The following is a 25,559-nucleotide window of genomic DNA, read 5'->3' as shown; positions in this document are numbered from 1 at the left end:
AAGAATAATAATAATAATGAGTTAAATGCGGTACACGCCTGGATCTCGTTGCGGTTTTGCGCTGTGTACTTTATTGTTATTGGCTCGAGACGAGTGCAGTTCGAAAAAGAGGTGCGGCTTTTTTTCTTTTCCTTTTCTTTTTTTTTTCTCAATCGTCAACGTCAATCATCTCCCACGAAAATGCCACGCGGACGCGCAGCACAGCGTTCGACACGAAGATGTCTTCGCCCGTTTATCTACGCGAAAACTGTGCTTTTACGACGTCTTCCCTGTGTCGTGACCGACAACTTCGCTTCGTCTTTTTCTCTTTCCTTTAGAGCCGCGTTCCATTTTGCGTTCGATTGCAAATTACGAGAGACGCTCTTTCAGAATGAAAGTGTAATGTGCGCTCGCGCACTGGGTACTACTTGAGCATGCGAGTTCGCATTTCAAGTAGGCATGCAGCGTGCGCTCTCGAAAAGTGGAATACGATTGAATTGTTTCGGCTTGAACTCGCTCTTTCGGTAGCTCACCGAGCGTCAACTCGCGACCTTTATAAGTCACGATTCCCGCGGTGATTTTGCCGCTCCAAATCTCAATACAAAGGCCTGCCATGTATAAATACAATCATCTTCGCAACTTATAATGAGGCTGGCGAGGCGTGCACGCATTTAAAAGCAAAGATTAAAATCCGAACGACCTTCAAAAAACTTGAGTCTCAAGAGCGCGGCTGCGGGTGTCTCGCCTCTCTTCTCTCACGCGCACACACTTACACACACAGGCGCGCATACATACATAACGTATTATATCCCCCCGCACAGACTCTCACTCTCTCTCTCTCTCTCTTTTCTCGATTAAAAGCCAGAGGAGAGAGCTAAAAGTCGAGAGCTCTTTTCTCTCAAGCGGCAGCAGCAGTAGTAGTGTTGCAGGAGAGATCGGAGTTCATACAGGCACAACTTCCTCGTAGATAGTATATATAGGCAACAAGTGGCTCTCTTCGTCGGTATAAAAGTCCACCTATGTATATGTGTATAGCGTATATACTGCGGTTGGGAATGGTAGAGGGGGACGCTGCTACATATGTACACGAGAAACGGAGAGCGACCGGTTGCACATGGGGCGCGAGTTGCGCGCGCGACTTTCACGGAGTAAAGTAACGGCGATGCTGCCTCTCTCTCTCTCTCTCTCTCTCTCTCTCTCTCTCTCTCTCTCTCTCGCTCTCTCGCCGAGCGTCTCGATACCACAGTGTGTCAAACCGTTGCCGTTGCCTGCAGTTCCGTGAGCGCTCTCCTTTTTCACGCTCAGACGCAGCTCTTCCGATGCTGCTGATTCCACGTCGTCGATGAATTTTTAGTTTGCCAAAGGCGAGCTCCTCCATCTCCTCCCATGGCGTTTGTTCGGCAAGGTTCTCGTGCGTGCTATCGTTTCTCGCGAGATCGTTTTCCTCGTGTGCGAAAGTGTTAAGGTGCGCGACACGGTAAATTTCGTTGCGCCGCCTTTTTCATTTAGATTCGTCATTGTGACTTCGAATACTGGTGATGACAAACTGATATAGCTGACGCTTTTATCCATGCACTCTGACTTTTAGATGAACATGTGAATGCCGTACCGTTAGAACGTTCGCATCGTTATATATATGCTTTTCCTGAGTGCGTATGGTTCGATGATGAATTAAAAGCGTGAGAATGTCTTTTCTTCTAGTCCAGATATATAGTGGGAAAGTTGACGTGCTGATCAACTATGTGTAGCTGTTTCTAAACATTTTTTTTCACAAATACTTTTTTATTGAGATCAAATTTTTTATTATGACACCACATTCAAAATTAAGAATTCATATAAGTTGATTAAATTAAATTTATATTTGATAGCTGGGTTAACATTAACACAATAATTGTCAAAGAGGTATTTTAATGTTTACAAATATTACAAATTCATAAGCTTTATTTACAACAATGACCTTTTGCACAATTATAATAGCAATTGACTGAAATATATAAATGAAGCTACTTATAAATATTAATTATCCACAAGAAACATTAATATTGCGTCAAAGCAAAACAGTATCTAACAAATTTTAACCTACAGAAATTGCAAAATACAATTACTTACTTATAATAGAATTATACAAATACTGACTACAATGTATCTAATTATAGATCTATTTATAGATTCAGCAAGTGCTATGCGAAGCCCTCGAGTATAATCAACAAGGAGCAAGAGCAAAGTGAATCAGAAGCCTGTTTGGAAGAAGAAGATTAAAAAGAAGGCGGTAGACAGTGACTCTTGGAGTTAATGAACTGACTGACTCTCTGCCTGATACGAGGATTACATCATTGCTTGAGCGACCATGATGAAGTTCAAATCCCTGTTTAGAAGGGGACAGCAAAGTCACTCTTCTCATCAGAAGCAACATCGTCAAAGGTCAAACCATCAGCAACAAGTGGCACCTCCACCAAATCAGCAAGCTTCTGCTTCAGAAGTTAAATCCAGAAGGGCCAGCAATGACTGGATGCTGTCCTCTTCTGCTTCTTTGGGATATAGGGATTCTAGAAATAATGGACCACATCCTGCTCACAGCAATATGCAGTCAAATTTACAAGTAACAATCAATTTATCAAAGATTCTGCAATTCATGTTTTTCTTTTTCTAGAGCTAGATAAATTGATGAGACATTGGTGGCTACAAATAACTTTTTGATACGGCACTACTCTTGTCAAGTTGATTAGATCCATCGTAAATGAAAAAAATTCATAAATAGTACATAAGTTAAATTAATTATGAAAAGTATATTGTTTCCCAAAATAAGTTTTTTTATAACTCTTAACTGACTAAATGCAGTATCATTTATTAGATTGACAATAATGATTTCACCTTTGAATTGAGTTATTCAATTTATTTTTCAATGAATAATTTATGAATATTTAAAATTGATATGACCCTGTATATAAACTATGCACACAAAATAGAATTTTATTTAACACAGTATGTCATGGTATATCTTTTCATTTGATAAAGTTAATTTAAGTAACAAGATGAAAAAAATGTCCAACTGAAGCAATATCTTATTGTATAAAAACTACGCGACGTCTAGTTATTCTATTTTTTCGACACCCCACTAATGGTGACAAATAACGTTGTCTAATAGAAATATATATATAGCAATACTATACTTTGCCAAACTTAATTTAAAATGCGAAACATTATTTGCAATATAAATCACTCAAATCCACTCAAGCGAATTGTAAACAAACTAGAACTTTAAGCAACACAAAAAAAAGCGTCAAATAAAAAAGAAAAAACCACTCTATTAATACATCATCTTTATTTTGTTTGTGAAATTTACAGGCGTCAAATTCGTCGAGCGCCCTAACCACCGCGTCGTCCAAGCACTCGAGCAGTTCGAGGCCGTCGACGGCGACGACGACAACGGCAATGGTGGCGCCACAAGGTGTGGACTATCGCAGCCGATTGGAAGACCTGGAGCGCGAAAACGATCACTTGAGGAAGGAGCGCGCACGCGTGGAGGCTAGTTACAGGAACGCCGACACGAGACGTTACGAGGAGGTCCTCAACGAGATTGCGCGACTCAAGGTTCGTACCACCAAGCATGTACCGCGGATCGTCGCTTAACCGCGTAATCACTATTTTCATACGAGCGCTCGCGACACGACACCTATTGTATTTCCTTGGCGCGCGATTATAATGCACATTGCACAAGCGTAACAGTATATACACTTCGCTGGCTTAAAGAGCCCCTCGCATGCGTTTTACGCTTGCCTTCGACGATTATTATTTTCTTCTTTCATTATGGTTTCTGCGGCTTGCATTCTTCCTTGCATAATTCGTTTATCAATGTTTGTACAAGGCACGCAAACGGCGCACTCCCTCTCTCTCTCTCTCCGCGATGAAGTACCTCGTTACAGTGGCGTTTTCTGATTGAAATATCTCGTTTTTTCCGTGACGTGGTTGCCGTTCATTTCAGAGTTAACCACTCGATTGCGAAGTTGACCGTCATTTTTATTTGGCATCAGGTCGTCTTTGAAAGATATTATACAACATTCACACTGATGAAAATTAAATATCGTAAACCTATGTAAGGCAGATTGGCGAAGTATCAATTTAAAAACCGAGTAAAATTTGCCGTTGTACTAGTTTTTGTTGTAATCGACGCAAGGTCATGATTTATAAACGTGCTCAACAAACTAAGCAAGTCAATCGAACCTATGCAGAGCGTGCGCACGGTGATTTACGAGAGAGAGAGAGAAAAGCCTCCAAGTATACTAGCGAATCAAAAGAGCGTGTGATCAAAAGGAAAAGAACGGTTCTCGTGTGCACACACGGCTGGTCGTCGTCGTGCATCAATCGCGCGCCGTAGAGCTTGCACGTGGAATAATTTTTCTCTCCGCTACATATATACCGTGGCACGAACATCTGTTACGCCTACCACGCGGAAAAAAAAGGAACATTTAATGCACTATAACAAAGAGGGAAGCCCGTATAAATGTAGTAGAAACGGTTTGTATAGAGTCAAAGTCGGGCACGCCAGTGAGAGAGAGAGAGAGAGAGAGAGAGCGAAACCCTACGGTAGTGAGAAAGACCTTCTGGTGTGCATGTATGCGTGTCGTATAATAGTAATTGAAGGAAAAATATAACGTAAAAATCGTTACGTGGCGAATGTCATAAAACTATGCTGATATTTCGTTTTGCACAAAAAAATGCGCGATCTAATATTATGATCACTTCAAATTCTCGTGTACAAAAATTTCTATCCGTAAACTGCCAGATATAAGCGATCGATTATATCAGCAGCAAATTTTGTCTTAATCAAGGGATAAAAACTCATCTTGCCAATTTAGATAAAAACCTCCATCATTTTCGTGTAACTTGACGAGTTAATTGATTAGATAAATAAAAAAATGTGTCGAGCACACTTGTCGCGGAAATTAGGTCTCCATAAGGCCATCGACACAAATGAAATCGTAACTCAAAAGAAAAAACAAAAAATATTATGACGATATATTGTTCGCGGTCGTTTTCAATGCAGCGTAACGCGCTTCTGTTGGTTTTTGTTCCGGCGAGCTCTTTTCCTCGCCCGAGAGTTCCGCTTTTTCTCTTTTTCGCGTCTTCATACATTAGCCTCGTTACGCTCTCGCCTCCCTATTTGTTTCTCGCGCTCTCATAATCGCGCGAGAGCGATGCACACTTCGCCGTACGGCTGAAAACCTGCATTTGGAAAAAATGCCGCGCGTCGAGAGCTGCAACTCGCGTCGACCGAAGCGACAAAGTAGAGCGCGAAAAGTAGAGGAGACGAAAAAACGGGGAGAAACACGAAGAAACGGCAAACGAGCGTTCCGATCGCGTCGGTAGCACGAATTTCATACGAGGATCGGTGGTGGCGAGCGATGTCGCGCTTCGAAGCGCAACGGCGAATTCGCGCGCGATCGTCGCTCCGATAACAGGTCGATCGGGCGACACGGCAAAACAAAAAGAGAAAGACATTATTCGCGAGCCGTTCGCGCGGCACACGTATAAGCGCGTGCGCGCGCACGTGGTGTGCGTGAGAGCGCAGTAGCAGCTTTATAGCGTTATAGGTTTCTGCTCGGCGCATCTGCGCTATGCGCGCGGCCAGTGGCTAGCGAGCGCTCGTGCGGTGTGGTAGCGGCTGCCTTTTCAGCTCTCCGCCGGCAGTGTAGAGACGTACGCGTGCGCTGCGGGGGGGGGGGGCAAAGGCTTTTTCGACGACCGATGGCGATGCGCGCTCGTTGAATTCTGCGCTTCGCATATCCCAGTGATTGCTTTGGATTTCGGCTTGTTGGAAGGATGACGGAGAGCACGGTACGTTTTTGCGTTGAACATTCCTCCTGGAGAGGACGACACCTAGTCGTTGATTTTCCGCTTTCTTCATCGTACTCTTCGCGCGTGTGATTTTGTAAACGCATACGTTGAAGGGCACTCGAAGGTCTTGGAAGGAACTATTTTGAAAGGCGCAAAACTATTTTATTCGTCGTGTTTTTATAGCCTTGTGGCGGAATAATAATAGAATCGCTTAAGGAGAAAAAGGAGTTAACAATCGCGAAGCTTCTCTTGGAGAGAAATCGCTAAATGGGGATATATCATTGAAAGTTGCAGCCCGAAATAAACTACCGAACGAGAGAGCTGTAAAAAACATGATAATACCAAGTCTATGTGTGTGTATATATTCGTCAGGCTTTGATTTACAATTTCGAAGTGAATCACTCGGGCAATCAATAAATCTTGTCTGTCGCACGAAAGGCAAGAGAGTTAAGTGAATTTTCATATTTTCCATCGATCCTTCCTCGCCGATACTTGATCGAGGCTAACAATAGCTTTTTCGCGCTGTAAATCAACGATCTGAATAGAAAACTAATTGAGGCTGATTTAAATTCAATTGGTCGGTTTCGATGAAATCGGAATCGTGAATATACTTCAATAAATCAACAACACCTCTTTCAACACGCATTAAGATGAAAAACTTCAGAAGAATACACACGCACAGACACATCCCGCTAATAAGTATGTCAAAACCACAATAAAACTTTATTTATCTTCAATGTTAATTGGCTTTTCAGGCGTTGAAACTTCGCTTATAAAGAAAAAGGCATTCGACGTTCGGATAGTGATTTTACGTTCTTGTAATTGTGAATTTAAAACGCTACGGCAAAGAAAAAAAGCGTACGCGTACGTTTAAAAACGCAGAATCTTTAGAGAAGAGTCGTTAATTTTCGAAATATAAAAAGAAAGAATCTATACCAAGTTATAGGACTGTACGTGCCAAACGCAATAGCAAGGGAGAAAATTAGGCTAATCAAGAGCCAATAATTGGATTTCTCGAACGAGACGTTTCCGGCCAATTAGGCTCAATTAAACAATCTACTTTTGGCTGAAAAAGGCACTGATATTCCACCCACGAAACGTGAGACAGGCAGCAGAGTGCACTCTGTGGGGATAATCGATCGATGTTGTGTTGGCGCCGCTGGCACATCTCTCTGCTACAGCATACGATGTAAGATAAGGGCGCCACGGCTAATTACATTGTAGTTGCACGATTGTGGGAGGGGTGGGGGATGACTCGTTCTTTTATCATACGAAGAGGGGTTGCGGATTACGTAATGGAGGGTCGAATTTTCCGTCTAGTGAAAATGAAGCATTCGAATGGAGATGAAGACTCGTAATTTTCGAACTGGAAAATTTTCATAACTCCCATGTTTGTAGTGCAGCTTCTGCCTTTTAGTACTTTTTCATATTTTTCGAACAAGTCTTTGAATTGCAGCTTTTATAGTTTAAACAGTTTCACTTAATTTCATTTAGTTATAATTTTTCTCGATATGGAATACATATGCATTTCCTTAATAATAATTGAACAATCATCGTCTAAAATTTCTATCGGTATTTTAAAACCCGAGCACAGGTAAAATTAGATAGAGCTTAGATAATTGAAATTTACTATTTAATAAATCTTTTTACACTCCCCATCACCGTGGTTTTCTATATTAATATCGTCGAATCGAAATGGTGCTATAAAAGACAGGAAGCTAAACAAAGCTTGCAAGTGGTGAAAGTGTGTTGAGACTAATTTTATTTTTATTTGAAGATTAACACTTTTGTGCGGTTTTCCGCTCTATTTCCAGAATTGCTTATTTATGATTTCACTTCAAAGACTTTAGACAACGACAAATTCATCTCTTGCGGATAACTCAAACACATTGAGCTGAAAAAATATGTTGAGATACAAATATTTTTTTTAGTAGCAAGTATATGTTGATACATTGGTAACATTTTCCAAAATCAATAAATAGCAAAAAAAAATGGTATCAATGACTCAATAACTCCACTTCATAAGCGAAATGGTCACACGCGCAAGTCATCATAATGCCCAACAATGAATATTCATATTATCCACTACATCCGATCTACCAAGCCAATCTAACATTCCAGAAGCGAGCACAGCGGCACGTACAGAGCTCTACAACAGTAGCCAGCGCGAGATGCGGTATTCCCTAGAAATGTACAGAGTATACTGTCTCTCGCATAAATTGCTCGAAAATACCGTGGTTTCCCGCTAAAAATAGCCCAATCAGTCGTCGTCGTCTTCTTCACCGCATTGCAGCATCTCCGTAGCAGCTTGCAAGCAATTATTCTGGAATAACCATTCAATTAGAATCCAATTGAGTGCATCTCCTGCACAGACTGCCGTTGCGGATACAACGTGCGTGCGTGCGTGCGTGCGTGCGTCTCTGCTTTGGAGGCAGCAATATTATCAGAGCAAACACCTGGGTAACTCCTTAAAGATCCACGCAGAACGAGAGAGAGAGAGAGAGTAAGAGAGAGAGAGAGAGAGAGAGAGAGAGAGAGAGAGAGAGAGAGAGAGAGAGAGAGAGAGAGAGCGGGCTAATAAAAGACAGGAAGAAAAATAAAAGGCTCTCGTCGTCGCGGCGGCGGCGGCCAGTCCTCTCTCGACGGCGGCAGCAGTCATAAAAAAAGCATCGCCAGAGACAGCAGTCGTGGAATGAGAGACCGCTCGAGAGAGAGAGAGAGAGAGAGAGAGAGAGAGAGAGAAAGCGCGATGTATCGAAGCGCCGCGGCATAAAATTCCCCGTCTCTCTCTTACACACACATACAAACACCAATAGGGAACGTGGAAGGCGCGTACACGTACATACGTACGGCGGCGGCGGCGGTAGAGCGGTGCGGAGAGAGAGAAGGCAGTAGTGCGAAGGCGAGGAGCATCCCGATATGATTAAACAACCTCTGCTGTCTCCGACGGTGAGAGACAAAAGATATTCCTCCGTTTGTTCTTCTTTCGAAGAATATTGTTAAAGTAGTTGTTGCCGCACCACTGCTGCTGGTGTCTTTTTCTTATAGCCTTACATAACCTTCATATACTACACCATCTCCTCTCTCTTTCTCTCTCTCACTCTTTCTGTCCACGTAGCTTTTATTATATAAGGATTCGTTTCGCGTGCCTCGTTTCGCGCACATTTTTTTTACTTCTACTCCGTGCGAACACCGAGAGCTCTCTTGCGCGCGCGCATAAACATATACACACGCACGCGACGGCAACGAGAACTTGCTAAGTTTTCTCAGTAAGCCACTGGGTTCTCTCTCTCTCTCTCTCTCTCTCTCTCTCTCTCTCTCTCTCTTCTCTCTCTCGCTCTCTCTCTCTCTCTCTCGCTCTCTCTCTCACAAGAGCGGAGAATGCGCGCCAGCAGCGAGGTTGGCTAGTAAAGAGTGGGTGGAATTTATTGAGTTTGCTGCTTGCCAACAGTTTTTCTCTCTCGCACACAGCGAGACCTGCCACACACTTTGTTTATTTTTTGCCTGATCTCCACACTGAGAACAAGTACAGTATCACCAAGTGCTACCAAGTTCTATTGTTAGAAAATTCTTCTCTCTGTCCAATAGGCTTACATGCAATTATCACTCAATTTGCTATATACACAGACTTACACTATCAGTACACATACAGTAATTATAGAGTGTGCAAAGTACAAATGACAATTGAAAATTCAATGTGGATGTGAGTTTTTTTAAATATAATTTTCTCTCTTGGAATGGTTGTAGGAACAGCATAGCTTAGAACTGGAGCGACTTGCCAAAGAGAATGAGGCCTTACGTAGCAGACTGCGAGATGTTGTGCATTCACCACTATCTGACTCGGAGAAGCAGCAGCTCCTAGATGCATCTCGACTGCACAATTCAGCGCCAGCTTCCATTGCAGTGCTGCAAGAGGATAGCTGCGCTGGTTCTGGTAATATGACACAGGAAAATGCCAGGAGCACAACACCCGACTGGGATAAGAGGTCATCTAGCTCTGAAGTGTCAGTTGCCTGCTTACAGGACAGAATTTTACAAATGGAGGAGACACATTACTCCACTAATGAAGAGCTGCAAGCCACTATTCAAGAACTCAGTGATCTACAGGTAAACTTTGTTCTCTACTGCTGACGAATATTCTAGGCTAGTGTTTCAAACGTGTACTTTTGGCATGAAATCAGAGTTGTTTTCGTAAAATTAAATGTACATATGGAATTTATATTCCAATTTTTAAATGTACTAAATGCTTTAGTGCACCAGTCAACTATGCTAATTAGTTTAGCCTTGAGTGAATTGCTCCCTTAATTTGCCATGCAATATACAAAGAAACATATTTACATTGTAGGCTCAACTGTCAGAACTTCAAGCTGACAATGACAGGCTTGCTGAGGAAAAAGGTGTACTGTTAGAGTCTCTCTGCAGGCAAACTGAGAAACTAGAAGACTCCCGCTCAAAGGTTGACACTCTGCAGGGACTATTGCTTAGAGATGAGCAGCCACAAGAATCCAAAGGCTACAACACTGAGCGGGAACAGAAACTAGTTGATCTGTTGAAGGTGATTACTAATCCTACATTAATTTGATCCACAAGATTTGTTGTGACTTGATTGCTAATCAACATTTTTTGTCCTTTACAGAGTGCTCAAGAGGAACGAGAAAGTCTCTTGCGAAAGCAAGAAGAACTAACGTCCGAGTTGAAAGCTCTTCGAGCAACAGCAGATGCCGGTTCGATCGAGATCGAACGTTTGACGAAGCGCGTGCACTTCCTGGAATCAACGATCGACGCGGCAAATGTCGAACGTAAATTGCTTGATCTTGAGCTCGCCGAATCGAAGCAGGAAGGAGCAAATCGAAGCATTGAAATTAGTAGGCTAGCCACTCTCTTGGAGAATGCTCGCGCGAAAATTGAGGAACTTGAACAGTCAAGGCAGCTCGAAAGTAAAAGCGAAGCGGACGAAATGCTCGATGCCGCGAGGAGAGAAAAAGACATGCTCGAGACACAAGCTGCTGCCTTGCAAGAGCAATTAGCTAGATCACACTGTGATCACGACAGACTGAGGGATCAATATTCGCAGCTTCAAGAGGAGTTTAAGGTAAGTTTTACGCTTGGGATGTAGTAAACATTTAGGTGCATACGCGCGGTGTTGAGTAATTTTCTTGGAAACACTGTGTGCCACAATGACAGAAAGACTATCACGCTGATTCGGCAGGACGTTTGAGAAAGTTGGTGGTTTTTATTTAACGTAGCAAGCAAAATTTAATGGAAAAAAATAGTCAATGAAATAAATTTGTATTGAAATTCAAGTCCATTAAAGACATTTGATACCGCTCGACAGAAACTGCTTAAATTTTTCTCGTGAAATTCATGCTAATCGTCATTTTTATTCATTTTTAGGTGGCACGGAATAATGCAAAGTCCGCGATGGAGGACCTCGAGTATCGTCTGAGCCAACTAAAAGAGGAACGCGTGTCCGTGAACGCTGAACTCCAGTTAGTTCGCGACTCCCTTGCTGAGTTACAATCACAATGTCAGCGTCACCTTGAGGATAAACGCGAGATGAAAGCGGTCCTGAGTGAGTTGCAACGTCGTGAACGCGAAGCTCAATCGCGCCAGTATGAACTCGAAGTCGCACTGGCTGAAGAACGTAAACTTCGCCAGGAAGAGAATGCCGAGTGGCAACAGTTCCAGACTGATCTACTCATGACTGTGCGAGTGGCCAATGATTTCAAAACTGAGGCTCAGAGCGAGCTCGAGAGAGTGGTCTTGGAAAACAAAACGCAAAGGGACAAGCTCAGGGCGCTTGAGGCTCAACTGGATAAGCTTAATAATATTAGTAAGTGACTTTTTAACGTATGTTGTAGAAGTTTGATGTGGTTGGCTGGTTATCTCGAAATATCCTACGAAATTCAGTATTTATCTAATTTTTTCTCTGTAGATAGTAGCAGTATGTTATCTCATGTTATTTAAAAAACAGTTTAAGACAAATTAGCGTTGAGTAACAATGCAAGTTTAATAATATATAATTCAAAAATTTGGAACGTTTACTTGCTCGCGTTTTTTTTAATTCAATGATATGTTTTGAGAAACAACCACGTCATTCATAAAGTTATAAATTTGTTGTTGTACAACCGTAATCTTTTGATGTCGCATGTTAAATGTATATTATTTTTTTATTCTGTTAATTTGTTAACGGCGCACTCCAGATAAAGAAGCTCAAAAGCCGAGGAACGCCGTATTAAAGCGTGGACGTACTATTGTTAAAAAGCGTGAACCAAAGAAACTTATTGTGAAAAGTGATGTGCCAAAGACAAAGGGTATTTCGCAAAGTCAATTAGCAAAGACAAAGAGTATTTTAAAGAATCGTGCTAACAGCGACCAAGGCAATAGTGTTTGGTTTGATATTAGTGAAACCAACAACGTACGTTTAGATACTTCCGCTGAATTAAGTAGTGTTAGATCAAAAGTCGACGATGATAAAGAAATTTGTATCATTTTTTCATCCGACGACAACAAAACCTCATCTACGAAAGACAAACAATCACCAAAGAGCACAGCTTCACCGCCTAAACTCCATAATGAGCAAAGTCATAGTACTGAAGATATTAAAGATTATTCGAACGAAGACAAAAAGTCCAAATCACTGGACAAGAATCTCAGGCAAACACCTGTTGTCGTTGTTGCAGACTCAAAGCCGCCGCAAAGTGATTTGTTAGATAAAATAACGGGTATGCAAAATACAGGCGAAAACATGTATACCATCAATGTTTCGAACAGTCGGTTTTTCGTGCCCACCGATTACTTGATTGCCAAGTGCGACAACGCAATGTCTGATCTAACTTTTAAAGTTGATCCAGAAATGCCGAAAGCTTTGCGAAAGAGTCTAGAGGACAAAGATAAAAATACAAATGATGTTATTGATAGTTCAAAAACAATTGAACTATCGGATAACAATTTGAATAACTTTGTCACAAAATTAGAGCCTAAGTTGAGCTTGCCCAAAGTGCAAAAATTAGACGTCGACACGATTATCGACGAGCAAGATTTTAGTACGGTCAAATTGAGAAGAACATTGCGAAATAATAGAGTTGCAAAGAACGAATTAGTTAACGAGGATAAGACATTCAAAAGTACTCACATCGATGTCGTATTGAGAAGGCCATTAAAAATCGAATCCGACACGAAAGACGTAACGCCGAACAAAATCAAGAGGCCTCTAACAGAAGGTCTCCAATCGTCGAGATCGAATTTCCTTAGAAACTCAATACATGAAACTCACCCGGCTAATATATCTTATAACAGGTATTTAGTTCCTTTCTGTCGATTTTCTATAATTTTATTTGAAGATCTATTTTACAATCACGTAATATTAATCTCCCCTTTTTTATCATCACTTAATTTCTTCTATTCATAATTTATCTCTAACATTAACAATCTTCAAATAAAATGAGAAAGTCGATTTTAAAGCAACAAAAAATCTACACATAGGCACACGTTCGCCGCCGCGCGCAACTCCATGGATATGACGTCGAGCGCGACGACGAGGTTCCCGACGACGCCCACATTGGTGCCAGCGATGTGTCAGAAATTCGAAGACTTGCCCTCGCTAAGATTCAAAGAGGACTCTACGTCCATGAGGCTAAACAATCGTCACCGTTATGCTGGCAATTTCGACGATGTCGTCAGTATCAAACCGAAACCCATGCCACGACGTTTGATTGGTTGTAAGTCGCTAACACAAAAAAAAAACAAAACAAAACAAAACAAACATCCAAGTAGATGAAAAAAAACACAAAAATTTAAAAAAGCTCCAATTGCAGCCTGGAGAACTCGTGATTGTCTGTGCTTCCAAATGAACCTTGAAAAAACTCGAGCTTTTGTGTGTCATATATCTCTACTCTTGTGTCCCTCTGATATAGTGAAGTGATACATCATATTTGTGTGCATACCCTACTGTTACATTTTCTCAAACTTTTTCTATTATTAATCTTAAACAATATAAGTGTGCGAATCCTTGAGTGAGTTATTGCTAATGGCCTTTTTTGCGAACCGATTTTTTCAGACCGCTTGTTTTGTACAAAAAAAAACGCGGGGATATTGTATTCTAGCAAAATTGTGGGATTGCTTTTTCTGTGTTACTTTGGTATTTGGCATTGTGTGTGTAATTATCCTCCAACATGTACAGAAAATAATTAATTTCATATTATCTTTTCTTTTAAAAAGAACGTAAATTTTTCACTGTGAACTTTCCTTCGACTTACTTAAATCGTTTGATTTTTTTTTACCAACATTGTAAAAATGAAAAATCCTAAATGAATTTCAAACTTGCAAAATAACATTTTACCTTTCTACAAAGCTAAAACATATATCTTACAATCTTGTGTGAGATTTATACAAGATTTTTTTGCTTTTTGCTTGGCATTAAAAGAACAAAATCCTTTTTTAAAACATCAAAACTAAAGTGTACATTTTAATTTCAGCAACGCAAAAGAATACGCCTCCAACGCCAAGGATAGCGACGACGCCGACTGAAACTCAGCAATCCGTCATCACGAGTGTACAAAACGAAATGGCAGCTCGACGTAAAGCAAATATCACACGACAAGATTCAAGACTGTCCGTCAAATGTTTAATCGAGAGCATCGAAAACGCTACAAAACAGGCTAAAGCTGGTTCGATATCAATCAAATGCTTAAATTACTTTCTGCTTCTGCTTTTGTTATTAAAAACAATATGTTCTTTGGTAGGCCCTGGAAGTCGTAGCAGCTCTACGTCATCACTCAATTCAATTGGTGCAAATGAAGTGATATCTCTGAAAGCTCCGCTCCGAGATCAACAGATTAATAATCTCATTTGCACAACAAACACAACAAACAACAATAATAAAACTCAGTCTACAAACACTAAAAAACCATTCATTGCAGGTAAACACAATCGCAGTCCATGTACAATTGAAATATAAGTAATAATCATTATAGTCGCCAGTCACGTGAATTGACTTTTATCAACTTGCAGAAACAAAAGATAAAGTACCGAGTGTCTTGACTTCTGGTCAATTACTTGACGCAACAGCCTTGAATGCCAAAACTATCGACTTCGTAAGACGCAGTAGTGTGACAGATTTGTCTGATCGTAAAGATCCTCTCTGTGGTCTCGTTAAGAATGGTGGTTCTAGGCGTAACGCACTACTTAAGTGGTGCCAGAATAAAACCATTGGCTACCGAAATATCGACATCACTAACTTCAGCAGCTCGTGGAACGACGGTCTCGCGCTCTGTGCCATCATGCATACTTATCTGCCAGATAAGATTCCTTATGATTCGCTCACGCCTAACGAGAAGAGAAGAAATTTCTCACTGGCTTTCTCAGCTGCTGAAAGTGTTGGCATATCAACTACTTTGGTGAGAATACAATGAAAATTTTGCTATCGAAATATTAATTTATCATGTTCAGATTTAAGCTAGTATGAAATTCACGGTTTTAATATTTGTTAAAGTATTTTTACTTCGATGAATTTATTTGCTTCATTATTTTTTATGTAACAAATAAACTGTGATCTATGGTAGTAAATTTTTAAGATATGGATAAAACTAATGAATAATTAATGATTCATCTTCTGCAGAATATTAACGATATGTGTCAGCTTGAGCGACCCGACTGGCAGCAGGTCATGACCTACGTGACGAGTATCTACAAGCACTTCGAGACCTGAATGAAGAACAGCCGTTGATTAATGAAGATAAATAATACTTGCAAAGCTCGCTATGTATTGTTACTATACTTCTCTTTCTTTGTTTTGTTGTAACATACTTGACAACGAGGAAAAGCAACATCATCTAGTCAACTGAATACCAGGGGAAAGATATTTTCTTACTTCTGCGTTATGAAATGAAAAGCAGCTTCCTCAAGTCCTCGAAAAAAATAATGAAAAAAAAGTACTATGTAACGATTGTTTTCGCAGATCGATACGCAACCGGGCTTGCATCATGTTTTCGTCGGAGATACTAGAAATACAAGTAAAAAAGATCGAATCGCGAGCCCACCCCTATTTTTTATATTATTTTGCAGAGATACTTCATTTGACGCTTGATAATAATTACGAACGTGAATGCAGGGCGTGGCGACGTATGATTCCTTCAATTAACATTATGAGACTGAAAAAAAATATTCGTACAGTATATGTTTTTATATATATAAATGTTGTGAAGTTGAAAGTAATTGCATCGCATGTGAACAAATTACATGAATACAACTAAGCGATTAGGCATAGTTTGTGAGTCACGTATATTATATTATATATAGATGCTCTTTTTATAAAATTGCCGAACCTAGAATTAACCGCTAGCAAGTGAATTGATATAACGAAGAGTTGTGAAAAAGTGTCGCATGTATGTCAACATACCATAAGTATTTTTTTATTATTACTTGTATTATATATTTTTTCGAAGTGTTATTTTTTTCTTTACTTAAGTCTCATACGCATACACTATAAAATTTGTACAGGCGAAAAAGGACTACCTGCGTGATAGTGAGGGAGAGCGCATTTAACTATAAGAAAATCCTAATTTATTGTATCGATAACTAAATAAGATGAAAAAAATGGAAGCAGCGGCTTAAGCTAAGTTCTCTGTGATATAGCAATGATAGTCCCAGAAGCAGAGATACACACGCGTTTATGATTATTATTCGCATTGATTAATTTTTCACTCACACTATACGTGCGTTTAGCATCTCTCACATCTTGTTGCAGCTTCGCCCTGGCGGCGTAGAAATTAAAAAAGGTTCATCATGCTCTCAATTATTTACGAAAAAAACTTTACGAAACTTTATTATTCCTAATTGATAACGTGACATTGTAATGTTATATTATTGTCGTTCTGCTTTTTAAAAATTGTTTTAATTTCCTAGGGAGACTGTCGCCTTAATTATTCAAAATTTCATTTATATCAATGAATAGCAATTTTCACGCTAGAACATTATTATGTTTGAACAAGAAGAATCGTTTTTATGAAACTTGCTGTAAAATAAGAATTCTCTACAACTTTTTATTGTAATAATGCAGAAAATTGTTAAAAATTTTATTGATTTGTTTTTGAAAACATTTTAAGGTGCTGTTTTTTATATACACATCTGTCCGTTATAGTAACAAAACATAAATAAATAAAATATGAATAAGACTATTCGAATAGAAATATTTTATATCGTCCAGAAACTTTTTATGAAAGTCGTCAATAAACATTTTTACTACTTAACAATGACGTCCAAAAGTACGTTTCTCTATAATTAATCTCTTACATATTTTGCTATTAAGGCGAGAGTACGCTAAAAATGCGCTTTCATATATCTGTATTTTCATATAAATATTCTTGAAAGATATATGTGCGAAATGTGAATTTGACAATGAATTAAAGCTGTAATAGAATGTATATAAATCTTTATTTATTCCAAGGTCACTGTTTTTCCTATATACAATTCATCAATTAAATTAAAATTATGTTTCTTGCACATTAATTTTTTTATTTTCACAATAGAATAAAAGGATGTAAATTATTTTTTATGTTTTTAGATTTATTTGCTATATTTTTAACAATCATTAATTTTTGGACACATCTATATGCTTAAGTCACTACTGAATAATAAAAAAATGTTATTTCAAATATTAATTTGCTTCATATAAACATCCAAAAAATTGTTAAAAATCAATTACGTGATAACTCTTAATATCCCTATATATTTTTCATACTGGAATATCATACACTTATTTACACTATGGAAGTGTTCGTTTTTACATGTTATAAAAACATTTGCAAAAAAATAAAATTCAGAATATCACTCAAAGCAAATATGTAAATTATACTTCTAAAAAGCAAAGTACTTTTTTTATCTATAACAATCGCATCAAGCATGATAAGCGATGATAATATAGATATACTGTACATGCGCACATTGACAAAATTACGAGTCTCCAGTGTCCATCTTATCCTGATCCTTATCCCCTGCATAATACTCATTAGGCGGTTCGACGATTTTATCCAAATCCTGTTGATTCTGTCTGGAATCAGGATCAGGTTCGGGCTGTCTATCTTCCTCAGGTGGCAAAGCATCGCAGGGTACATCCTGCATTTGTACACTAGGTGAGTGTTGAACCATCTTTAGGTTGTCGTAGACGTGCTTGGTGATAGCCTCAAGGTACTGCTTACTGTTGGCATTATCTTGACGCGTGACCACTTCTGGATGGAGAGTAAAGTCAGGACCGAAGTACTCAATGTACTCGGTAAGTGGAAGCTCGTTACTAATCTGCTCATCGACCAACAGTGAAGTCTCGTAAGTCCAGCATCTGGCCACGTTCCTCAAGGTATAACCACCTCCGCCGACCGTCAGTAGCGGTACATTAAGATCTCTCACGTATCTCACGCACTCACCGTGACCTTTGGTACTCAAGCTGAAGCAACCCAAACGATCGTTGGCTAAAGAGTCAGCACCACATTGAAGAACGATAGCGGTAGGTCGGAAAAATTCCATTACGTGGGAGATGGTAGGTTTGAAAACTTGCATGTAGGAAGCGTCATCGATACCCTCTTTCAAGGGTACGTTTACCGAATAGTATCTACCGCCGTCGGCACCCACCTCGTACATGTCACCCGTACCCGGGAAAAAATAATTGCCGTACTTGTGGAACGACACCGTCATTACGCGGTCAGTTAAGTAGAAGGCCTCTTGTACACCGTCACCGTGGTGAACGTCGATGTCTATGTACAATACTCGTGCGTGATACTTGAGCAGCTCAAGGATCGCAATCACGATGTCATTGATGTAACAGAAACCTGAGGCTTCAAACTTCTTCGCGTGATGAAGGCCGCCGCTCCAGTTAATTGCTATGTCACAGTTTCTGTTGTTCAGTTTAGTTGCACCTGAAAGTATTTGTGTTACAGATTCATGGCATTTGTACCAAATTCTTAATATATTTGCTTACAAGGATCTTACTTGACCATTTTTATCGATTCAACAATTTTTATCAATTCACATATAACTTACAAAGTATGTTATAGGTTATTAAATAAATTACCTTCTAATGATGCTCCAGTATACATGGAACAGAAGTCAAACAAGCCTTCGAAGACTGGACAATCATCACCAACATTAAAATTTGATAAGTATTTTGTATAACCCTGAAGATTTTGAGGTGTGACCCTTTGTAAAAACTCAACATACTCTTCTGAGTGAAAGCGACACATATCATGTGTACTTGCTCTGTAGGGCCTGTAAATTTGCATTTTCTTGTGCAGTCCATAGTTCAAAACCAAACTGTGAATGACTGACAGTCTGTGGGGTTTCATAGGATGACCTGGCCCATAATGGAAATTCCCAACATCAGGGTTATAAAAGTAAGATACTTTCTTGTTATAAGTCATTTTTGAAACTCTTGTGCCTAAAAGTTTTGAATAATTTTTCTATTAAAAATGTCCTTGAAATCTGAATGAATATCTAAACTACAAGCATGTAGATGGATTAAAAATTACTTTTTCTAACATACCAATTGTCACTAATTATTGGTTTCACGTAAACATTTGTCTTATTCGGCTTTTAATGTATGTTGACGCATTTTGACTTCCAGTAAACTTAGAAAACTATATCACAGCTATTTTTGCTCTTATAAAACCATTATCAATCGTTTTATTTATCACTTGTTAATTTGTTATAAACACTTTGTCAACTAGGACGTTAGACTACACATTTCGAATATTAAAGTTGATTACTAACAGTGAGGTTAGAAATAACCTGTGCTGTCATGTGACTTAGGCGTCATGTTGTCAATTTTTTAATTAAAAAAAATTAATAACCAAACTAGGGCTTCCGAAAATTTTTAACTTAACTATCATTATTACAGTTTTGTTGAATTGCAAAATATTGAAAGTTATTAACATGCCTAAGGTATACTGTTTTATGAAATTTTGATTATATATTATATTATATAGATTACATATAATCATATAATTTATATAATTTTTCTACCATTTTGCAATAATAACAGTTAAATGTACACAGCAATTTTGTAATCTGACTAGTGTTATTAAGCGCGTTCCTCGCGTTTTTCTTTGGAAATCTTTTTCTATTATTTATAACATATTTATTAACTGTTCATATACCAACTTTAAAATTCTAATGAATTAATAAAAATTGAATTAGCACCCATTATTTCACTAAGCAGTTGAAACGATCGATGAATTGATTTCGAAATATATCGGAAAAATTATTTAAAAGAATCATTAAACCAGCGTTTCATAAGAATCAATAAAAGTTCTTCATTTTTCTCAGTAATTAGTAATTTTCTTCATTATTGTACTATTAATATAAAGTTTTATCGTACTACAACATTCATTTTCCGTTCCTTATATATAGTAACAAATTGTGAGAGCCAACCCTTTATGTAGAAGAAAGTTAGCTTTTTGTGTCAACTTAGACGTAGTCTAGTAAATTACAACTCTTCACTTTCATTACTAAAAAGGAGAATGATAATCTTTCTTTCTTTCTTTCCTTACTACAAAAAATAGTGATAAGTGATTAAGTGAAGCCTCTATATAATTGATTACGGTTGGTATGTTGGAGATAGAGGTTATAGACGTAATGATTTGGCACGAGGATTGAAAATCATTTACATACTTTTTACAATTTGACAAGTGTTTAGCACACGCAGTGCGCATAGTGATTACTAGTGATATAATATTTGATAACTCAAATATCTAACTTACATATATTCAACAAGATCATAGGACGCCACTAAAGTAGCGTCTTATATGGTTGCATGAGCTTAATGATTATGTGAGAGTTCTCGTATTCGCTTATAATAATTAAATTTTATACGAGGACCGTTCAATAAGTCCATTTCTCAGAAGATAGTGTTATTTTGAGGCAATGTATGCTCTAAGAGTCCGATCTAGTGTGAGTTCGTATAGAAAGTGAGTACATTGATTTAGAAATTTTTTACAACTATTTGAATTTAGTTTTTCATTGTGTGTAAAAAATCATGGAAAAAAACCAGTTTCACGTGCTTATTAACATCAAACCTACCAAAGCGGTCAAATATATTACATGCATGTTTGGATTGTTTAGGCATAAAGATTGCGGATAAGCTGCAAAGTCATATCTTTTAGGGCTTAACTGGTATAATATATTAATCGATTACCTACAGACGGGAAAAACTATCAGGAGAATGTTATGTCTTAATTATTATTATAGATAGATTTAATGCTATACAGAAATAAAAGCGGCTTGATCTGGTGAAAAAACAATTCTTTTCTACCACAATACACCAACTCACACGAGTTCTATTACAACCGCCAAATTATTAGAATTACGTTACGAAATACTTCCTCATCCACCTTATTCTTAAGATTTAGCCTATTCGGATTATTTTTTATTTTCTAATTTCTAAACAAGTTCTCAAACTTGATTCGTGGGTAAAGATTTTTCATTGGACGAAGAAGTCACTACTGCGACAAATGACCATTTTGAGGAGTTCGATAAAAATTATTTTACAGGGGGCATAAAACAGCTCAAACACCGGTATAATAAATGTATAGAGTTAAAAGGGCTATTGATAAATGTTAATAAATAAATTGGAATTTGGAGTTATTTAAAGAAATGGTGCTTTTCATTTCAATGTCACGGACTTGTCGAACAATCCTCGTGCATAAATGCGAATGCGACTGTGAGAGCAAGATAGAGATGCGGCAACAAAGTAATAACGGCCGTAGTGACGTCACAAGCACAGCGCTGGCGGTCCAAACACAAAAGAAATCATCAATCAGCGACTCGTTGCCGGCGCACGAGTAGGTACGTTGAAAGTCTGAGCGTCATTCGCGACTTCAGGCAAGGAAGATTTTTTGAAAAAAGAAAGGTATATAGTAACCTTGAAGCTCTTTCGACCTTTCTCTCTTCTGGACAACCCGTAGAGTAAAAGTGAAGCTTGTGCGGGAGAAAGTCGTTGGCGGCGTTTGAATTCGAGCGAAACGGCGTACCGGTCGCGCAGGTGTGTAGCCGTTGGCCTTCGCGAGCGCGAGTAGAGAGAAAAAGGGAGAGAGAGAGAGAAAAAGAGAGAGAGTTGCATCTGTTGGCAGTAGAGTGCATATCCTGGGCCTTGATTGTTAATAAGAATCTCTTTTGATTTTCACACTCCCGAGGTGAGTTGAAATATCTTTTTTGTCAAAACTGGGAGAGTTGAAAAATGTTGTAACGGATTTTTTAGAAGAATTCATGAAAGTATCGAATATCTCGGGATGGAATGCGGGTTAAATCGAAGATTCTTGTGCAGAAGTGATTGTATATAGCTCTTTAACGGGGTCGTCTTGGAAGCAGCTGTCTTAAGGAGTCGTTGACTTTTGCAGGTAGCATCCTGTTGTATATATTCGACGAGCTTCCATTCATCGATTTACGTTTGTTTGTAAATAGTTTCATTTAAATACCTGTGACTGTTAGGATTTTTTTTATTTCGAATCCTTATGTACACGTCATAACATTCAATCGTGACGTGTATGTTGAAATGCAATAGGGGAAATCTGGAAATTTGTATACTTTTATTCTTACTTATGCTTACTTTATCGTTTAATTTAATTTAATAATGTAAAATATTCATCTCAAATCCATTACTTTAATCTAAACTGTGCTTAAAATTTCCCTATATATATTGCAACAAATAACTATTTGACAAATAATTTAGTTAATAATTCAGTATTTCATAAAATTGATCCTATTTTTCAAATTTAGGGACAGATAAGCATAATTAACAAAATGCCACCTGATTCAAGAAGTGTATCCTTTATCTTTCATCGTGACACCAGCAATACAAGAAGCACCTCGGAGGACAATCGATCCCAGAAAAACATCAGGCGCAAACTACAGTATAAATTTGAAAAGGATCCAATGGATGGACCAAAGGACAAAGACATTGTAGAAAGACCATGGCATAATCTTAGTCTGGGACAGGTTTCCACAGACTCTAAGAGAGTTTTACGAAATGGCGCTGACAAGATCTCTAAAACCATTTCATCGGTTAGAACAGCTTTTGGCTCTGTGTCACAAGTACGTGTAATTTATTAGTTTCTTGTATTTACTTTTGATGATATTTATTTTTGATAATATTTGTCAATCCTTATCAAAATTATACTTATATTTAATATTATTTAAAACATGATGAAAATTATGATTGCTTGACAGTTACTTTATTAAGTAGCTGCTTGCAATCTGGAGAAATTCACTTTCATGATTCACATAAATAAGGAAAGTGAGCATAAAAGCTTAATAATTCAAAACCATTGGCATACACTCCATCAAAATCTTAGTACTTTATAATAAACATTCGTGTCAGTTGCCAAATGTCTTGACGCGCATAAAACTTAACGAGTTAACACTTAAAATAAACCACCCATCACATACAGGCATACTTAATCACAATTGACCATTGTCTCTCTGTTTCTATGTTTAGAAATTCAAAAGCTCGACCCGCCGACGTCAACGTCTCGAAGAGCAGCAGTCACCCATAAACAGTGCTTGTAAATCACAAACACCTCAATCGAAATCAAGAAATTTACTTGGACGGACACCCACGAAGCTGTACAGTCCGTTTGGCATCGAGTCACCACGTTATGCTTGGAACAAAGAGAACGAGATCGCATCTCCGGCGAGTAACACCTCTCAAGATTTGTGTCTAGAGAATAAACGTCACCGGCTTTTTCGTATTCCTAAAGTCAATGGGTTCTGCGCGTTAAGATAGGCGAAAACTTAATCTGTACGAGTATAGATATTTTCAGTAAAGTGTAACAGTTTTTGTTCGATAAAACAGAGTATTTATTAAGTAATTACGAAACCGTTTCATATAAAAATAATATGTTTCTTGCTATACGAATTTCAGCAGAAAATAGCAAAATTGTATTTATTTCGTGTAATCGTCTTACAGTTATCTTTTAAAATCATAATGGGACTGTAATTATTTATTATTATTATTACTATTATTTTGTTCTTGGGGTATACGTAAAATTCGTATTGCTTTATATTACATACGTCTTCCCGTATTTTTCTTGAAAAATTGTGTTGTACTTGAAGTAACCTAGTGATTTTTTTTAAATATCCTATTTTGTATTTTTTTATGAACTTGAATATAGCCATATACGAATCAAAATAATCTCATATCAATAATAAACATATTTTAAAAAGATGTTGAATAGCGCGCGAACTTGAATGTCGCAGTGGATCTGAAAATTTAATATAATAAATTACGGAGATAGTGTATAAGTGATTTTTTAATAAAATTTCTAAGATATTTCAGCTTTTTATGCGACCAGTGCGCCTTTTCTGCGAAAATTGCCTTTACTACTTTTATGTTTATGTATAGCTTAACTCTAGCGTGTATTGGTATAAATGCTTTAAATACATTACTTTGTAATATAAAGTTTTTTCTAATTTTTAGCCTCCTATTGTGATTAGACCAACCATCAAATTCTTTAAAATCATGTACGTTCTTTCTCACTTAGACGCAATTTACTTCCTTTCAAATAACTCTTGTTACCACTAATGCACCTCCTCGTTATTACAACTCTTGTGTGAAACGATGACCAGATGCAACGTTTGAAGACCGTTCTTTATCTTTCGTTATATAACAAGGTACAGAATTTGATTATAATTTTCGTATTTGTTGACCATAGAAAAAGTCATTGTCCTCGGTTACATCGAAACGTTTTATAAATTCTTTTATAAAAGAATTTTATATATTTTATTATAAATTCTTAACAGAAGTATCCAAAAATAAAACAGGATGATTTAACAATAGCAAAAGTATAAAATTAATTACTATTTGATGGTCGTACTTTGTTTAACAACTATATTCCAGATAGTATGACTGAGAAAGAATGTTTTTTACTATTATTGGTCCATTTGAGTTACATAGAATAATGAAAGATAATAGGAAATTTAAGAAATCTTTTTTGAATTCTTTTTATTTTGGTTGCTTATTTTTATATATTTTCAAACTGGCTACCGGTACCGTTTGGTCTACATCGACGATAGAAAAAACGAGGATACGTTATTGATATTGAATTATTAACACATTTTTTTATTAAAAAAAAATTAAACGTTTCTTCGGTTGCTTATAACCCTTTCAAGAAAAAACTAAAGAGCCCTTATCTTGTAGCATTGATGCCCGAAATAAATTAGTTTGTTAAGTAATGACGCTATTAACGATTATTACGTATAATTGTATGCATTATTCCATAAAAAAATAGTTTTCTTTCTTAAAAATTATCAATACTGAAAAAAAAGAAAGTTTATGAAATCTTTTTTTAGTCATGTGGTGATTACTGAAACATAAGGAATAGCGAGAAACAAAAGAACTAACACACATGAAAATCGTTTGTTTACAAAACTAATTTTTTTCATCGTTAGAGCATATAAATAACTGAAGTTTTCCGTAAATAATATTCCATATTTTTCCTTCACGTAAAGCAGTCGTATTCTGATTAAGTTTATTTTTTAGTTTTGTGTAATTATGCGATAATGTAATTGAAATATCGAAGTAAAAGTTGAAAATACAGAAATTTTTCTACGTGACATTCAAGGTGACACCTCATTTTTAGGTACGAATAGTAATAAGAAGAAAATGTTTTAAGATAGCTTAATTTAATAATAGAAGTTTTTGTGCTTATATTTATCAAGAATCTTTTTATTCGATACACCAACGCTGGTATTTCATCGATATA

At 37.6% G+C, this 25,559-nt stretch overlaps 3 protein-coding genes across 19 annotated transcripts in view; 2 read left to right on the top strand and 1 right to left on the bottom strand.

The window, feature by feature from the left end:
* The window catches only part of LOC131673083 (cytospin-A), a 29,567-nt gene extending 12,344 nt beyond the window's left edge, over window positions 1–17,223 (top strand). For 4 of the 12 annotated variants that reach the window (XM_058950782.1, XM_058950780.1, XM_058950781.1 and 1 more), the window contains 12 exons: window positions 2,148–2,578; window positions 3,325–3,570; window positions 9,562–9,921; window positions 10,160–10,369; window positions 10,451–10,906; window positions 11,209–11,647; window positions 12,018–13,113; window positions 13,300–13,535; window positions 14,292–14,483; window positions 14,559–14,735; window positions 14,827–15,212; window positions 15,434–17,222. In XM_058950782.1, coding sequence (XP_058806765.1) covers window positions 2,327–2,578; window positions 3,325–3,570; window positions 9,562–9,921; window positions 10,160–10,369; window positions 10,451–10,906; window positions 11,209–11,647; window positions 12,018–13,113; window positions 13,300–13,535; window positions 14,292–14,483; window positions 14,559–14,735; window positions 14,827–15,212; window positions 15,434–15,523 — 4,140 coding nt within the window. In that variant the 5' untranslated portion in view covers window positions 2,148–2,326 and the 3' untranslated portion in view covers window positions 15,524–17,222. Of the gene's footprint in view, window positions 1–2,147; window positions 2,579–3,324; window positions 3,571–5,627; window positions 5,815–7,482; window positions 8,764–9,187; window positions 9,341–9,561; window positions 9,922–10,159; window positions 10,370–10,450; window positions 10,907–11,208; window positions 11,648–12,017; window positions 13,114–13,299; window positions 13,536–14,291; window positions 14,484–14,558; window positions 14,736–14,826; window positions 15,213–15,433 lie in introns of those variants that run through there. The other 8 variants (XM_058950792.1, XM_058950788.1, XM_058950790.1 and 5 more) reach the window with 8 other exon arrangements.
* A 47-nt stretch (window positions 17,224–17,270) lies between these two features.
* LOC131673084 (histone deacetylase 3) lies at window positions 17,271–19,554 on the bottom strand. Its single transcript, XM_058950793.1, has 3 exons — window positions 19,346–19,554; window positions 18,878–19,240; window positions 17,271–18,722 (listed from the first exon to the last, which is right to left on the bottom strand). The coding sequence occupies exons 2-3, from the start codon at window positions 19,221–19,223 to the stop codon at window positions 17,767–17,769; spliced, it is 1,302 nt and encodes a 433-aa protein (XP_058806776.1). The 5' UTR covers window positions 19,224–19,240; window positions 19,346–19,554; the 3' UTR covers window positions 17,271–17,766.
* A 962-nt stretch (window positions 19,555–20,516) lies between these two features.
* LOC131673077 (uncharacterized) lies at window positions 20,517–24,164 on the top strand. Of its 6 annotated transcripts, XM_058950770.1 has the most exons (4): window positions 21,612–21,992; window positions 22,058–22,196; window positions 22,576–22,890; window positions 23,294–24,164. In XM_058950770.1, exons 3-4 carry the CDS (start codon window positions 22,600–22,602, stop codon window positions 23,579–23,581), a joined length of 579 nt encoding a protein of 192 aa, XP_058806753.1. In that variant the 5' UTR covers window positions 21,612–21,992; window positions 22,058–22,196; window positions 22,576–22,599; the 3' UTR covers window positions 23,582–24,164. The 6 variants fall into 6 exon arrangements, with proteins under 6 accessions (XP_058806756.1, XP_058806755.1, XP_058806753.1 ...); XM_058950773.1 differs by lacking the exons at window positions 21,612–21,992; window positions 22,058–22,196 and adding an exon at window positions 20,517–20,768; XM_058950772.1 differs by lacking the exon at window positions 22,058–22,196 and having other exon boundaries at window positions 21,594–21,709.
* Window positions 24,165–25,559: the final 1,395 nt, after the last annotated feature.

The sequence above is a fragment of the Phymastichus coffea genome, unplaced genomic scaffold (assembly GCF_024137745.1).
Source record: "Phymastichus coffea isolate CEN01 unplaced genomic scaffold, Cenicafe_Pcof_1.1 PCOF00166, whole genome shotgun sequence".
Taxonomy (NCBI): domain Eukaryota; kingdom Metazoa; phylum Arthropoda; class Insecta; order Hymenoptera; family Eulophidae; genus Phymastichus; species Phymastichus coffea.
This window is presented reverse-complemented; position numbering and strand designations above follow the sequence as displayed.